The 14,931-nt window shown below is 42.6% G+C and overlaps 1 protein-coding gene across 2 annotated transcripts in view; it reads left to right on the forward strand.

Moving 5' to 3' along the window:
- The first annotated feature begins 3,226 nt into the window (after positions 1-3,226).
- hacd1 (3-hydroxyacyl-CoA dehydratase 1) overlaps positions 3,227-14,931 on the forward strand; it is a 43,946-nt gene continuing 32,241 nt past the window's right edge. The window contains exon 1 of one of the 2 annotated variants that reach the window (XM_055652998.1): positions 3,227-3,414. In XM_055652998.1, the coding sequence (XP_055508973.1) occupies positions 3,302-3,414 (113 nt within the window). In that variant the 5' untranslated portion in view covers positions 3,227-3,301. Of the gene's footprint in view, positions 3,415-3,442; positions 3,694-14,931 lie in introns of those variants that run through there. The other variant, XM_055653007.1, reaches the window with a different exon arrangement.

Genomic DNA, 14,931 nt, shown 5'->3' on the forward strand with positions numbered 1-14,931 from the left:
GGGTCGTTCCAACCCCGCGACATGGACTGGAGAAGTTGCGTTGTGGGAGCTCCGGAAAGCGGTCTCTCACCCGGACCCGCGAGCTCCCGATGTCCCAGTCCTCCGGACCAGCGGCTGCAGCTGGAGTTTCCGCTGGAGTTTCCAGGGTCGGGCCACAGCAGTGAGCCATGACCGCTCCCCATGCTCCGAAACCGGCCAGCCCCATGATAGTAAGTCAGCAGCTCCGCATGCTCCGCGACTGGAGCCCCCAGGCCGTTCCGGCTGGAGGCTGCTCCACGGTGCTAGGCCCCAACGACAATGGAGACCCGACAGGGAAAAGGTCGGGTCTCCCGTGCAGGAAAGAGATTTTTTAAAGTTTTCCCCCGCCCCCCACATAAACACAGTTATAAACAGTATAAAAAAAACACAACAGCCACATTTAACTAGACAAAAAAAAAAGACAGACAGACAGACAGGCTGTAGGGACCGCTGCAACAGTGTCGCGCCGCCAACCAGCTTCGTGTCATCCGCAAACTTGGAGATGTTGCATTCGATTCCCTCGTCCAAATCATTAATATATATTGTAAATAGCTGGAGTCCCAGCACTGAGCCTCGCGGTGCCCCACTAGTCACTGCCTGCCATTCTGAAATGGACCCGTTTACTCCTACTCTTTGCTTCCTGTCTGCCAGCCAGTTCTCTATCCACATCAATACCGAACCCTCAATACTGTGTGCTTTAAGTTTGCATACTAATCTCTTAAGTGGGACCTTGCCGAAAGCCTTCTGAAAGTCGAGATATAACACATCCACTGGTTCTCCCTCCCCTATCCACTCTACTAGTTACATCCTCGAAAAATTCTATAAGATTTGTCAGACATGACTTACCTTTCATAAATCCATGCTGACTTTGCCCAATGATTTCGCCACTTTCCAAATGTGCTGCTATCCCATCTTTAATAACTGACTCTAGCATTTTCCCCCACTACCGACTGTTAGACATTACTGCCACCACTCTCTGTAAAGAATCCCCCCGTTTACCCCTCTCTCCCTCCCTTTTTAAAAAGTGGGGTTACATTAGCTACCCTCCAATCCTCAGGAACTACTCCAGAATCTAAAGAGTTTTGAAAAATTATCACTAATGCATCCACTATTTCTGGGGCTACTTCCTTAAGTACTCTGGGATGCAGCCTATCTGGCCCTGGAGATTTATCGGCCTTTAATCCATTCAATTTACCTAACACCATTTCCCGACTAACCTGAAGAAGTCACTGTGGTGCATGTTTATATTAAATTGTATTTTGTGTGTTCTGTTGCGTTTTATTTGTATGACTAACTTGGCAAATGAAATTCCTCGTATGTTGCAAAACATACTTGACTAATAAAGTAGTATTGTATTGTGAAATAATGAATGAGATACTGAGTTGGATGATCAGCCACGATCATATTGAATGGCGGTGCAGGCTCGAAGTGCTGAATGGCCTACTCCTGCACCTATTTTCTATTTTTCTATGAAATGATGAAATGTGGAAAAATATCTTCATTCAAAGGGTGGTTAAATATGACATTTTCTTGCACAGAAAACTGAATCACTGAATATATTTAAGGATGAGATAGAAAGATTTGTAGACACACAAGGCATCACAAAGTATGGGGAGGGAGCAGTAACATGGTATTAAGATAAAGGGTCAGATCATATTGAATGGCTTAAAGCATTAAATGAGCTACTCATGTTCCCACTTTACTGAGCTCTATGATACACAGAGAAGGCAACATAAGGCATAAAAAAGGATGCTTACATGAGACTGAGCAACAGAGTAGAAAACCATGTGGAGTATGAAAAATGTTGGGATGAAATTAAAGGAGAAATTAAGAAAGCAAATAGAGGGTAGGAAATATATTGGCAAATAAAACTAAAGAAAATCCATAATTAATTAAAGTATTGAATATGAATACTTTTAAAATCAAGAACCTGGTTGAGGGCTGGCTTGATATGACAGGGCATAGAAGTTTCAGGCATGGCGAAAGGGGATGTAAAAGACGAGTCACACTACAGATCAGTGAGAAGATCTCAGTGATACTGAGAGGATAATTAGAGAAACTTCATATGGGCCATGTGGATACTTTTTAGGAATAAGAGGGGTGATTACTGCTTGGGTTATGCTCTATATCTCTCAATTACACAAGCAGGAATTACACAAAGAGATAAGTAAGTTTATCTCAGAAAGGTGTAAGCACAATGAGATCATATTAGAGCAGGATTAGTACAAGGGGCTTAGATGGAGTGGTATATGTCAAATGTGTCCAAGAAGGTTTTGGAGACAATATGCTGTGTAAAGTCCTACTACAGACAGGCAATATTTAACCTTATATTAGGAAATGAAACTAGATCCTCAAGTTAAGGTCGTAATTTGGGAAAAGGCTGATCCCAATAGAGCAACAGGTGATGTAGTATAAGTATATTGAAAGCATATATTTGTATGTAGAACAATAGCTAACAAGAGGAATAATTTTAACAAAGAGTAAGAGTTCAGGTTCAGTACATTCTGGTAAGGGTGAAAGGCAAAGTTTGAAGATATTGAAGGTTTGATCACAAACAAAAGGAAGCATAGGACAGGAATAGAAAACTGGGATTGAGTGAGTCTCAAGGAATATGGGGGACGTAAGAGATAATTTAAGAAAGGAATTGGCTGGGCAAAAAGGGGCTGTGAAATATTCTTGGCATGTAACGAGAATCCTAAGACATTATATAACTATATCAAGAGCAAGCAGGTAGCCAGAGAAAGAGTGGAACCACTTGTGGACCAAAGAGGATCCAAATGGACAAAATAACTGATATGTGGAGCCAAGGGTTGTAGCCACAGTTCTAAATGAATATTTCTAGTCTCACTTCGCCATAGAGGAACACGTGGAAGATAGGGAATTTAGGTAGGGGAGATGATGACTGTCTGGAGGCATTAATTGGAAGCATTAGATGCCTTGGTCAACTTGTACAGTAAGGACTTAAAAATCGTTCATCCATATTGCAGAATACACATTTAGCAGCTATCATTGCAAACAAAAGTGTAACATTCCAGATAAGTATTGTTACCAAAATGCATCAATTAAAGCCTGTAGAGCGACAATGCGGGGGTATTGTTAGATGAAAAGAATATGAGAATTGGGGGGGTAAAAATATTTTGGAAAAGTTGATCTTTTAGCGCGCGGCCGCGGATCTCCGGGAGCGAGCGAGGCGCGCGGCCGCGGATCTCCGGGCGCGAGCGAGGCGCGCGGCCGCTGCCGGCTTCAGCTGTTCTGAACTTTCTTGACTTAGTCAGCTAGTACCATGGCGCCCAGTGAGGAAGATGGCGTGGTGGAAGAGAAGGAAAGCAAGAAGAAGCTGGCGAGTCCGCTGGCCACTGCCTGGCTCACGTTCTACAATATTGCCATGACCGCTGGGTAAGAGCTTGAATGTCTCCGCGTTGCAAAAATCAGTGCGAGCCTTTTCCAATTGCAAAGCGTTGGTTCAGCTATTTTGAAGCAACGTTCTTTGTACAAGTTCCTTTCAGGATTAAGCGTTTGTGCAAACTTCTCTGCAGAGACGCGTTTAACCCGTTTTGATGCCAGCGATGTGTTTTAACGGCAAAATAGAAAATGAATGTGGGAATTTGTTGGTGTGCCTTGAATGAAGGAGTGCCTGGTTGGTCTAGCATTTCCATATTTGGTTGATCACAGAAGGTGCGTCATCTTTCATCGCAACTGTTAAGTATAGACTGACACTGTGGTAAGGGGCATGCCATAGGGGAGGTTGTTCTGCTTTCCTCGGCGGATTTCCCCAGCTTGCATCGAGTGTGCTTCTCAGTCGAGCAGGCCATTAATTTGTACGCGAGGTCTATAAAAAGGACACTAAACATGAACCTGTTTGTCATTTGTCCAATAGTTATTGCAGTGAGCAGCGCGGGTCATTTTATTACCCATTCTGTGTGCACACGTTGTATTGCTTGTAGCTGCATAACTAGACTATAAAAATCAGTTTATCTGATTCGCTTGCTCGTTTCACAATGTCATTAAAGAACACTTTAATTTTAAGTTGTTATTTATTCTGAAATTTTTGTTTTATATTTATGAAATTGCATAATTCTTTTTTAACGAGCCGTTCAATTGCCTTAATTTATATAACTTCACACCGTTTGGTTTCATTTGCAAAACGTGGTGGTCTTTTTGAGATTTACACAAGAGACCTTGTGGAGGGTGGTCTTGGAGCTGTAGAAGATCATGAGGAGAATAGATAGGGGTAAATGCAGTCTTTTACCAATAGGGGAATCAGAGAACATACTAACGTAAGGTAAGTGGGGAAAGATTTAATAGGAACTGAGGGGCAACTATTTGTGGTGGTGCATATACAGAACAAGCTGACGGGACGTAATTGAGGCAAGCACTATACGACATTTAAAAGACGGGCACGTGGACATGAAAGGTTTAGAGGGATATGGAACAAATGCAGGCAGGTGGGATTAGTGTTGTTGGGGCATCGTTGTCAGCATGGACAAGTTGAACTGAAGATCCTGTTTCCGTGTTTTATGACTCTCACTATGACCTTTTATGTTCAGTCATGAAACCGAGGTGTGTTATGATGAATGGATGTATATATTATTTGAGGGTTTTTCATAGAAACATAGAAAATAGGTGCAGGAGTAGGCCATTCGGCCCTTTGAGCCTGCACCGCCATTCAATATGATCATGGCTGATCATCCAACTCAGTATCCTGTACCTGCCTCCTCTCATAGAAACATTAAATTAGGTGCAGGAGTAGGCCATTCGGCCCTTCGAGCCTGCACCGCCATTCAATATGATCATGGCTGATCATCCAACTCGGTATCCCGTACCTGCCTTCTCTCCATACCCCCTGATCCCCTTAGCCACAAGGGCCACATCTAACTCCCTCTTAAATATAGCCAATGAACTGGCCTCGACTACCCTCTGTGGCAGAGAGTTTCCAGAGATTCACCACTCTCTGTGTGAAAAAAGTTCTTCTCATCTCGGTTTTAAAGGATTTCCCCCTTATCCTTAAGCTGTGACCCCTTGTCCTGGACTTCCCTAACATCGGGAACAATCTTCCTGCATCTAGCCTGTCCAACCCCTTAAGAATTTTGTAAGTTTCTATAAGATCCCCTCTCAATCTCCTAAATTCTAGAGAGTATAAACCAAGTCTATCCAGTCTTTCTTCATAAGACAGTCCTGACATCCCAGGAATCAGTCTGGTGAACCGTCTCTGCACTCCCTCTATGGCAATAATGTCCTTCCTCAGATTTGGAAACCAAAACTGTACGCAATACTCCAGGTGTGGTCTCACCAAGACCCTGTACAACTGCAGTAGAACCTCTCTGCTCCTATACTCAAATCCTTTTGCAATGAAAGCTAACATACCATTCGCTTTCTTTACTGCCTGCTGCACCTGCATGCCTACCTTCAATGACTGGTGTACCATGACACCCAGGTCTCGCTGCATCTCCCCCTTTCCCAATCGGCCACCATTTAGATAATAGTCTGCTTTCCTGTTTTTGCCACCAAAATGGATAACCTCACATTTATCCACATTATACTGCATCTGCCAAACATTTGCCCACTCGCCCAGCCTATCCAAGTCACCCTGCAGTCTCCTAGCATCCTCCTCACAGCTAACACTGCCCCCCAGCTTAGTGTCATCCGCAAACTTGGAGATATTGCCTTCAATTCCCTCATCCAGATCATTAATATATATTGTAAATAGCTGGGGACCCAGTACTGAGCTTTGGGGTACCCCACTAGTCACTGCCTGCCATTGAGAAAAGGACCCGTTTACTCCTACGTGATTATGTGAATATGTGATTCTGTTCCATTCTGTTTTGTAGTTTTTTTGCACAATCCGCAAGCATTGCCACTTTCATTTCACTGCACATCTCGTATGTGTATGTGATGAATAAACTTGACTTGACTTGATTTGGAGGAGAAAAACCGACAATGTTTCTCATCATGACCCTCAGACTGATTGGAGGGGAGAAGAAAGCTAGAACAGAGATGCAAAAAAGAGATGGGGATGGGACAAAGCCCGACCAGTGATAGGTGGATACAAGTGAAAGGGGGTAGCATTGATTGGCAGATGGATGAGATAAATGACAAAGACTAGAGGTAGAAAAGATGCCAATAAAGACATGTAAAGTGGAAGGGGATGGAGAAGGGGAAAGAGTGGATAAAAGCAATGGGAGATCAGCATCTGAAGGATGGGAAAGGAGTAGGGGAGGGAGGAGATGGTGGAGGGGGGCAGGGGAAAGAGAGGGGGCGGTTCGGGGATGTTACTTTGAGGTAAAGACAACCACATATACATAGACACTTACAAGATCAGAGTTTTAATAAGTACTAGACCAAGTGGGAACCGTTGGGTCCCGTCCCCTCAATGCGCGATTGTGGGGGGGTGTGGATATAAAAATAAATTCCAATTGCACCTCCCCTGCCTGCTACAATTGCAATACCAGTTGGCGCTCCCCCTCCTGTTGAATTCGCCCTCCTCCTCCTGTCGAAGGACAAAGTTCAGAGTGTTCCTGTCTTGCAACTTTGTATTGAGGTGTGTTGGAAGCTGTGAGGAATGATTTTAACAGTAAAAATCTTGTGAAAGTTGGCATTTTTAAAGCTTTAATATAGGATCCAATCCTAAGTAAACCTGGTCACTGCCTGGAGGGGAAAAATGCAAGTCCGAATATGTAAAAATGTATGCTCTACCACATAGCATTTTGGCGAAAATCTAAAGACAGACACATATGCACACGTACAAGATGAGAGTTGTAGAGGTATATACTAGTCCATGTGGGACCCGTTGGGTCCCGCCCCCTCAACGCGCAGTTTGGGGGGGGGGGGCTGCTGCGTCACTCGCACACTAACCCCCCCCCCTCCCCCGCCACATCACACTAACCACCCCCCCCCCCCCCCCCCCCCCCCCCCCACACGCACATACACACTTTTATATTATATTAATATTATTAATTCGCTCCTTTGGCCTGGTCCCCCAACGCAACCCGTTCCCGAACACAACATTGCACCACTATCCCATAGCCCACATGGGAAGTATGGTTCCCCAACTGAAGCCGTTCCCGAAGTAAGATTCCAGCACTCCCCTACCTCGCTCAGCGGTGGTCTTAAAAACAAATTCCAATTGCACCTACCCTGCCTGCTAGAGCAGTTCCAATTGCAATGGCAATTGGTGCTCCCCCTCCTGTTGAATTCGCCCTCCCACTCCTGTTGCACGACCCAGTTCAGAGTGTTCCTGTCTTGCAACTTTTGTATCGAAGTGTGTTGGAAACTGTAAGGAATAATTTTAACAGTAAAAATCTTGTGAAAGAGGGCACAGAGAGAGGGCAGAGAGAGAGAGAGGGAAGAGAGCCAAGAGAGAGGCAGGCAGAGAGAGGTTGCTGTGTAGTTTTATCGCGAAGATGTAAAATCACACATACAAGATCAGAGTTTTAATAGGTAAGACCAAGTGGGACCCGTTAGGTCCTGCCCCCTCAATGCTTGGTTGCGGGGGGGGAGGGGGGCGGCCTGCGGCGACACACATACAAACGCACACACCACCCCATGTGCACACATACTACCCCCCCCCCCTCCCTACACACACACACACTGACCCCCCCACTGATATTATATTAATATTACCCCTCCCCCGCCCTATCCACTCACGCATAGCCCTCAGCTGCGCAGGCGTGGCTAGAGAGGGAGAGCGAGGTGGATAGAGAGAGAGAGGACTGAAACAGGGAGAGGGCAGAGACAGGGAGAGGACAGAGAGAGGGAGGGGCAGGCAGAGAGCGAGGGGGGGGGTCAGCCCATGGCAGCAGCCTCCCCACCAGGCGCCGGGCAGCGGACCCGAGCAAGGTTGCAGCAGGCATGGACCCTGAGAGAGGCGTCGAAACGAAGGGGGGGGGGGCGCAGAGAGGGAGTTGGTAGAGTTTGAGCGGTGGTGAGAGGCGCGAGACATCACTGGGGAGGGCTGGTTCCCATACGCAATACTCCCTCGCTCCAGCTCTAGGCTCTGCTCCAGCCCAGGTCTGGTCGCTGGCTCAGCCCGCAGCAGTAGCCTCCCCACCAGGCGCCGACCCGAGGACCCCGAGTGAGGGGGCTTGGGGAGGGGAAGGGGTGGGTGGGAGAGGAGAGGGAGGGATCGGGGGTTGACATCACTCGCAGCACGTGGAAATGGCACCGTGCAGGCCCATTGTGACGTCATCAGCGAAAGCCAGTCGTTTAAATTCGGTCTTTTGACGATTTTCAGTAAGATCCCTCTGAGGCACCTCCACGTGCTTATATCCATGGCTGTGGAAAGCATCTTGTCCTGGAAACATCACAATTTGGTTTGGGAAAAAACCCTGGTGCTTTCCAGAAGGCTTCGCAGAGAGTGGTGCTCATGGGCTTTAATCTGAAATGTTCAAATAATGTGATCCCGGCCTCGACAGGAAAAATGTCAACTGGAATATGTAAAAATGTTATCTTTACCACGTAGTTTTTTCACGAAGTTGTAAAGGCACCCACATGTACACATATACATAGCAATGTTTCAAAATTTTGAGATTTAAAAAATCAAGTCTGCAATTTATCCCATCAGATAAAGCATAACAATAAGTTTAATTTGACACCAAATTCACTTTCATATCTCAAGTATTAAAAAAGTTATGACCATTTTCATACTCGGAAATTAGCATCTTGTTCCCTATTGATTTTCAATGGACATTACAAAAAAGCTGTGATCTTGGATAGTCAACAGGCCATTTCTTAAGGAAAGATTAACATTTTTAAATAGCCTAAGTGTCCAAAGGTTATTCACAAATAATTCACAATATAACATGATTTTTATATCTAATTTACATTAATTTATAGGCCAAATGGAAGGAATTTAGTGTTCAATTGCTGTAAATAAATGCCCATTTAAATCGGCTTTCTAGTGGGTTCATGTGGAACGCGCAGGTTTAGAATGTTGATATAGCGCTAGATTAGTGCCCTCAAGTGCCGAGAAAAATACTGCGGGATATAAAAAGCCCAAAATGAGCTATTCGTTATAGATAATTTGATATATAGGGTTATATATATGGCCCATTTAATGTAAAAATAAGGTACATACCTTTAATTGTTTGCTCTATAAAACCCTGGGGCTACGAATGGTTGCGAGATGAAACAGTAATTTTAAATCTATTAGAACTATATTATCGAGGCCTATAAAACTAATAATACCTTTTGCGACCGGGTCTTGCAGCGATTTTTCGTTAATGATTTACTAGGCTGAACATGTGCGATTAGTACAGCCTAGTAAAAATCGCGTTTTAAACCCGCCCCCTCCAAACAGCACCAAAATCGCCGACATGGCTGTGGGCAGATTCCCAATGGCGATTCAGGTAGGTTTTGTAACATACCTAATATACATTGACACGTACAAGATCAGAGTTTTAGTATATGTATATATGATGATATATGATGATATATGATGATGATGATGATCATGATATGATGATGATAGATATGATTGATACAATACAGAACAATACCGTTTCTCTTTGATTTGTGACTTAATCTCTGTCTTTGTCCCATTTCCTTACTTTATTTGGCTAACAAATATTTATCATTCTAAAACCTAAACAGAACAATAGTACATCAATTTTGTATCATTTTGTGCAGGAGTTTCATACCCCACATTTTTTTCTTCATTTGATTTAAAGACCATGCTCCTGATCCACGACTCTTCAAGTGTTGAGAAAATTATTTTTGTTATTATCAGTTCCCGTTAATCTCTTGAAAATGTAAATACCATTTCTGCTTAACCTTCTGGATCTCACTGAAATCCTGGTACAAGCCTTGGAATAGTTTTATCAGATCCTTATTGTATTTCCCTCCAAGCCTGACATATTCTCCCTGTTTTCTCACAGTATTCCATGTGATGTTATGATCCACCATTCTTTAACTCGCTGTCTACTTTAAAGCCATGATGAATGAACTCTGGTTGCTACAATTTTTCTTATTAGTTTAATCTATTCATGTCCCTTTAGTTTAATCAAGACACATTACAGAGATAGGTTGAATAAGTTAGGTCTTTATTCTCTGGAGCGCAGAAGGTTAAGGGGGGACTTGATAGAGGTCTTTAAAATGATGAGAGGGATAGACAGAGTTGATGTGGACAAGCTTTTCCCTTCAAGAATAGGGACGATTCAAACAAGAGGACATGACTTCAGAATTAAGGGACAGAAGTTTAGGGGTAATATGAGGGGGAACTTCTTTACTCAGAGAGTGGTAGCGGTGTGGAATGAGCTTCCAGTGGAAGTGGTGGAGGCAGGTTCATTGGTATCATTTAAAAATAAATTGGATAGGCATATGGATGAGAAGGGAATGGAGGGTTATGGTATGAGTGCAGGCAGGTGGGACTAAGGGAAAAAAAGTTGTTCGGCACGGACTTGTAGGGCCGAGATGGCCTGTTTCCGTGCTGTAATTGTTATATGGTTATATGGTTATTTGGGTCCTTGCTGCTTATCCTTGTATGGGCTCTCGTCACTCAGACAATTTTCTATCTATGTCAATCATTTGTAACATTGACATCCAATGCATCCCTCTGATAGATGTCTAATTGGGTATGAAATTGAAATCTGATATTACTTGTACCCCAACCCAAATGTAGCCATGTGAATCCAGCCTGACCATTTTCTATAAATATAATCTTAAATGCACTGTTCATGTTCCAATAACCTTAAGTAAAATCATGCTAACTTGGATGAAATACTAAGTGGAATTGGTGTTGCGTGACCCAACTGTGAAGGTTTAGCAGAAATATATATATATATCTTCTGCATAGAATCGGTATTGTAAAATATCCAACAATTTCTGGTTGCGTGGCCATAACCCAGGCTGCGGCTCAATTGTTAGCATTATTATCTGAGTTAGAAGGTTTCCTGTTCAATTCCCATTTCAAAGAGTTGAGCGTGATTATCTAAGTGTTCATCTTAATGCAATCGTGAGGGAGTACTACATTGCTTGAGAGCGCTTCCTTTGGGAACTTCTCAGTTGATGATAGGCTTAAGCATTGATTTATAAAGAACTCCAGGTGCATCGTATACAGTTAATTCAATTGTATTGCTTTGAGTGTACATATTATAAAGGAAAAAATTGCTTCCTAAATAGCAAAGGTAGATAAAAATGCTGGAGAAACTCAGCGGGTGAGGCAGCATCTATAGAGTGAAGGAATAGGTGGCGTTTCACTTAAACCTCCTAAATAGCAAAATATTTCTATAATTCAATCTGAGAATATTTGGATTCAAGAGGTATTCAATTGATCTAAAATTAGATGCTCCTGATTGGCAGGATCAGGGAGCATGGTGGCGCAGTGATAGAGTTGCTGCCTTAAAGCGCCCGAGGCCTGGATTTGATCCTGACTACAGCTGCTGTCTGTACGGAGTTTGTACGTTCTCCCTGTGACCTGCGTGGGTTTACATCGGGAGCTCCAGTTTCCTCCCAGGCTCCAAAGACATACAGGTTTCAGGTCAGCTAAGTGGATTGGTATAATTGTAAATTGTCTCTAGTGTGTAGGATAGTGTTAGAATGCTGGGATTGCTGGTCGGCATGGGCTCGGTGGGCCGAAGGGCCTTTTTCCGTGATGCATCTCTAAACTAAACTGATAATTTGCCATTTCTTCTTTCTTTTCTCCATTGTTGTGATTTGCATGTTCGTTGGAGTTTTCCAAGTGATGTCCTGATTAAGGTTGATTCTTTCCAACGCCGCAGGAAAAAAAATGAAAATCCTACATTATCAAAGTGCCTAATTTGGTATATTTTGTCATTGAGCCATTGGTGGCTGTAATTTCTTGATTTCAATGTTTTAAAATGTTCATTCCATGCATTGATATTGAAGCAGCAATTCTACAGAAAAAAAAAGAGTTACACATATTTCCAGATTGACCATGTATAGTCTTTAGAAAAGTGTACCTTTCTATGAATGGACCACAACTACCAGAACATTCCCCTCCAAGTTGCACAATATCCTGATTTGGAAATAGTATATCATTGGTCCTTCTATTTAAATTATAAAAATCAACTGATAAAGCATTATGAATAATTAACAAAACTACCAATGGGGAACAAAAGCACTAAAAATGCAAAAGCTGGAAATGGGAAATAAAAACAGAAAATAATGGACTACAAGTCAGGCAATACACATGGGAAAAAAATTGAGGTGCAGGGTTGATGACTTTTCATCATTGAGGAAGAATAGAATTCGACAGATTTCTAAAATAAATGTCCGTGATAGGGTAAAATGCAGAAAAGATTGAATAGGCCAATTCTTAGTGGTGTTGGTGAAAAAGGGCTGTGTGTGTTTTTGTGGGGAAGGAGGAGGAGGGGGGGGGGGGGTGGGGGTAGTGGTTGAGTTAATATTAGCATATTGGTTAGTGAATAACTCAATTTCCCAGATTTGTGAAAATACGAGAGGAAAATTCTGATATTATCGGACAAAAATCAGAAAAGAATTGCATGCTGACGTGAGATGGAAGGCTGATTAATGAAATTGTTGAGTACGGATGTGCCAATGTCGAGTTTTGTTTCAATCTCTGCAGCTTTTTATTTTTGCTCTCGGGGTACCACTATCCACTCACCATCTTGTACTTTTCCAATATTCACGCATCCTGCACACTAGCATAGAACTAACGTACAGATGATTGATGGTCGGTGTGGGCTTGTTGTGCCGACAGGGCAGTTTTCACATTTTACATCTAAAACAAACAAAGAAAAAATCTCATTCTTCTCAACACTGAAGAATTAAGCTACAGTATACAATACCTCCTCGTATAGGAACCCACTATCACTAGAATCTAATGAATCCTCCTTGGTCTTCCTCCATGGCAAGCATATTTATTTTGTAGGTGTGGAGTCCGAAACGGGAAAGTTGTTGTCTCACGATGAGTTAACATATTTACAGAAAGGCATCTTCACGCAGTAGAAAAGAGATCACTACTTTATTGTTAAGGGTTAACTTTTGTTATTTGTGCCAGAGAATCAATTTTTAATTTTAAACACCCACTGTTACAATTTGTCAAGATACAAAAAAAAATATTGCACAATGTTGACGGGTTCCAGTCTTAAAAGAAAACCCTGATAAAGAGACTCCAATCTGAAAAGTTAATTTTGTTTCTCTTTTCACAAATGATGTCTAATCTGATGAGCATATCCACTGTTTTGCTTTTATTTCACTTTTCCAGCATCTGCAGGTATTCATTTTTCCATTTTAAATCCAGCAAACAAATCTTTGATCCAGCCACCTATCATCTCATACTCTCTTAAATCAAATTGTTAATTAAAATCAGGCTATTGTGCACTTTCTAAAGCGCAACCTCAGGCCCTCATTACATCCAACAAAATACTGTAGTCATTGTTTGTAGACAGTGAAGTGGAACAAGAAGAAATCTGTTTTAGTAATATTGTAATTTAGAAAAAATGTGGCCAGATTATTGGGAATATCTTCAAAATATCCCTATTGGATCATAAATCCAACTGAATAATTATCTCATCGTTTACGAAAAAGTTGGACAGGTACATGGATAGGACAGGTTTGGAGGGTGATGGACCAAGCACAGGCAAGTGGGACTAGGGTATACGGGACATTATTGGCCGGTGTGGGTGAGTTGGGCCGAAGGGCCTGTAACCACACTGTATTACTCTGTGACTCTGAGTAATAGGCATTATTTTGTATCTAAGATGTGGAACCTCCAATTATGTACTGTATGTCTAGAATGATCCACATTTCCATTAGTCGTTCATGTTAATATGAATAGGTCCCTAATTTTGGGTGCGGCCCCTTCTTCCGACGTCTGAAGATGGGTCCTATCCTTCTCCACCTTTGTGCCTTTGGATTATAACCTTTGCTCTACTGCAATTTTGATGCTGTGATGATAATTAACTTGGTTGAGTTGAATTACTTTTCATTTATTTCAGCACAATGGATGCTGATTTAGATTTAATTTCCCAGAATCTTCACCATTTTTTAGAACAATATGTTGTCTGCTAAATTATGACGTGTGACATTATAATAGGCAGTTCACAGCATAAAACCTTGTGTACACCAGTTGGACACTGGTGCTGAATGTTGAACTGTGATTGTCCAACTAATGCTATGAAGAATTCAACAGTGGCAAACCTGTGGTGCTGAAGAAATTCTCTCATGCAGGTCTGATCACAATTTGTTGGACCCGAGATGGATATGTAGTGTTGCTGGTTTAATTGTTAAATATCATTGGAATTTGAAATATCCCAAGAAAGCACAGTTACTTGAGATAGGACTTGACCTGATCCTGAGATAGACATAAAATGCTGGAGTAACTCAACGGGACAGGCAGCATCTCCGGAGAGAAAGAAAGGGTGACGTTTTGGGTTGAGGCCCTTCAGACCTGATCCTGTATCTGGCATGGGGCTTTAATTACTGTATCACTAGGCTGCATTGGGAGAAAGTGTTGCAAAGAAGATGGAGTTGATGTGGTTGGGAGTGGTGAGAGGAAGAAGGCTCTATGTCAATCATATACAGAAGAGTGCAGAGTAGAGAAAGGTGAACAGGAGAATGGACATGTAGACGACATGGGAGGTTGTAATGGCAGATAGAATTTAATATGGACAAGAATTTTGGGAGGTCAAATAAGTGAAAAGTATACAGTAAATGAGAGTATTGATGTCCAGAGGGATCTTGGGAAGTAACACACTAGCTGTCTTCCTTCTTTCTTGCTTCCAGCAGCTGTTCTTTGCTCCTCTAATATTCCCACTACTGGGACATAGGACAGTGGACATGAGATAGTACAGCACAGCAATAGGCCATTCGGTCCACAATATCTGTGCCGAATATGATGCCAAGACCAACGCATCTGTCTACACACAATCCATATCCTTCCATTCCTTGCATATCCATGTGCCTATCCAAAAGTATCTTAAATGCCACTATCAT

The sequence above is a fragment of the Leucoraja erinacea genome, chromosome 2 (assembly GCF_028641065.1).
Source record: "Leucoraja erinacea ecotype New England chromosome 2, Leri_hhj_1, whole genome shotgun sequence".
NCBI lineage: Eukaryota > Metazoa > Chordata > Chondrichthyes > Rajiformes > Rajidae > Leucoraja > Leucoraja erinaceus.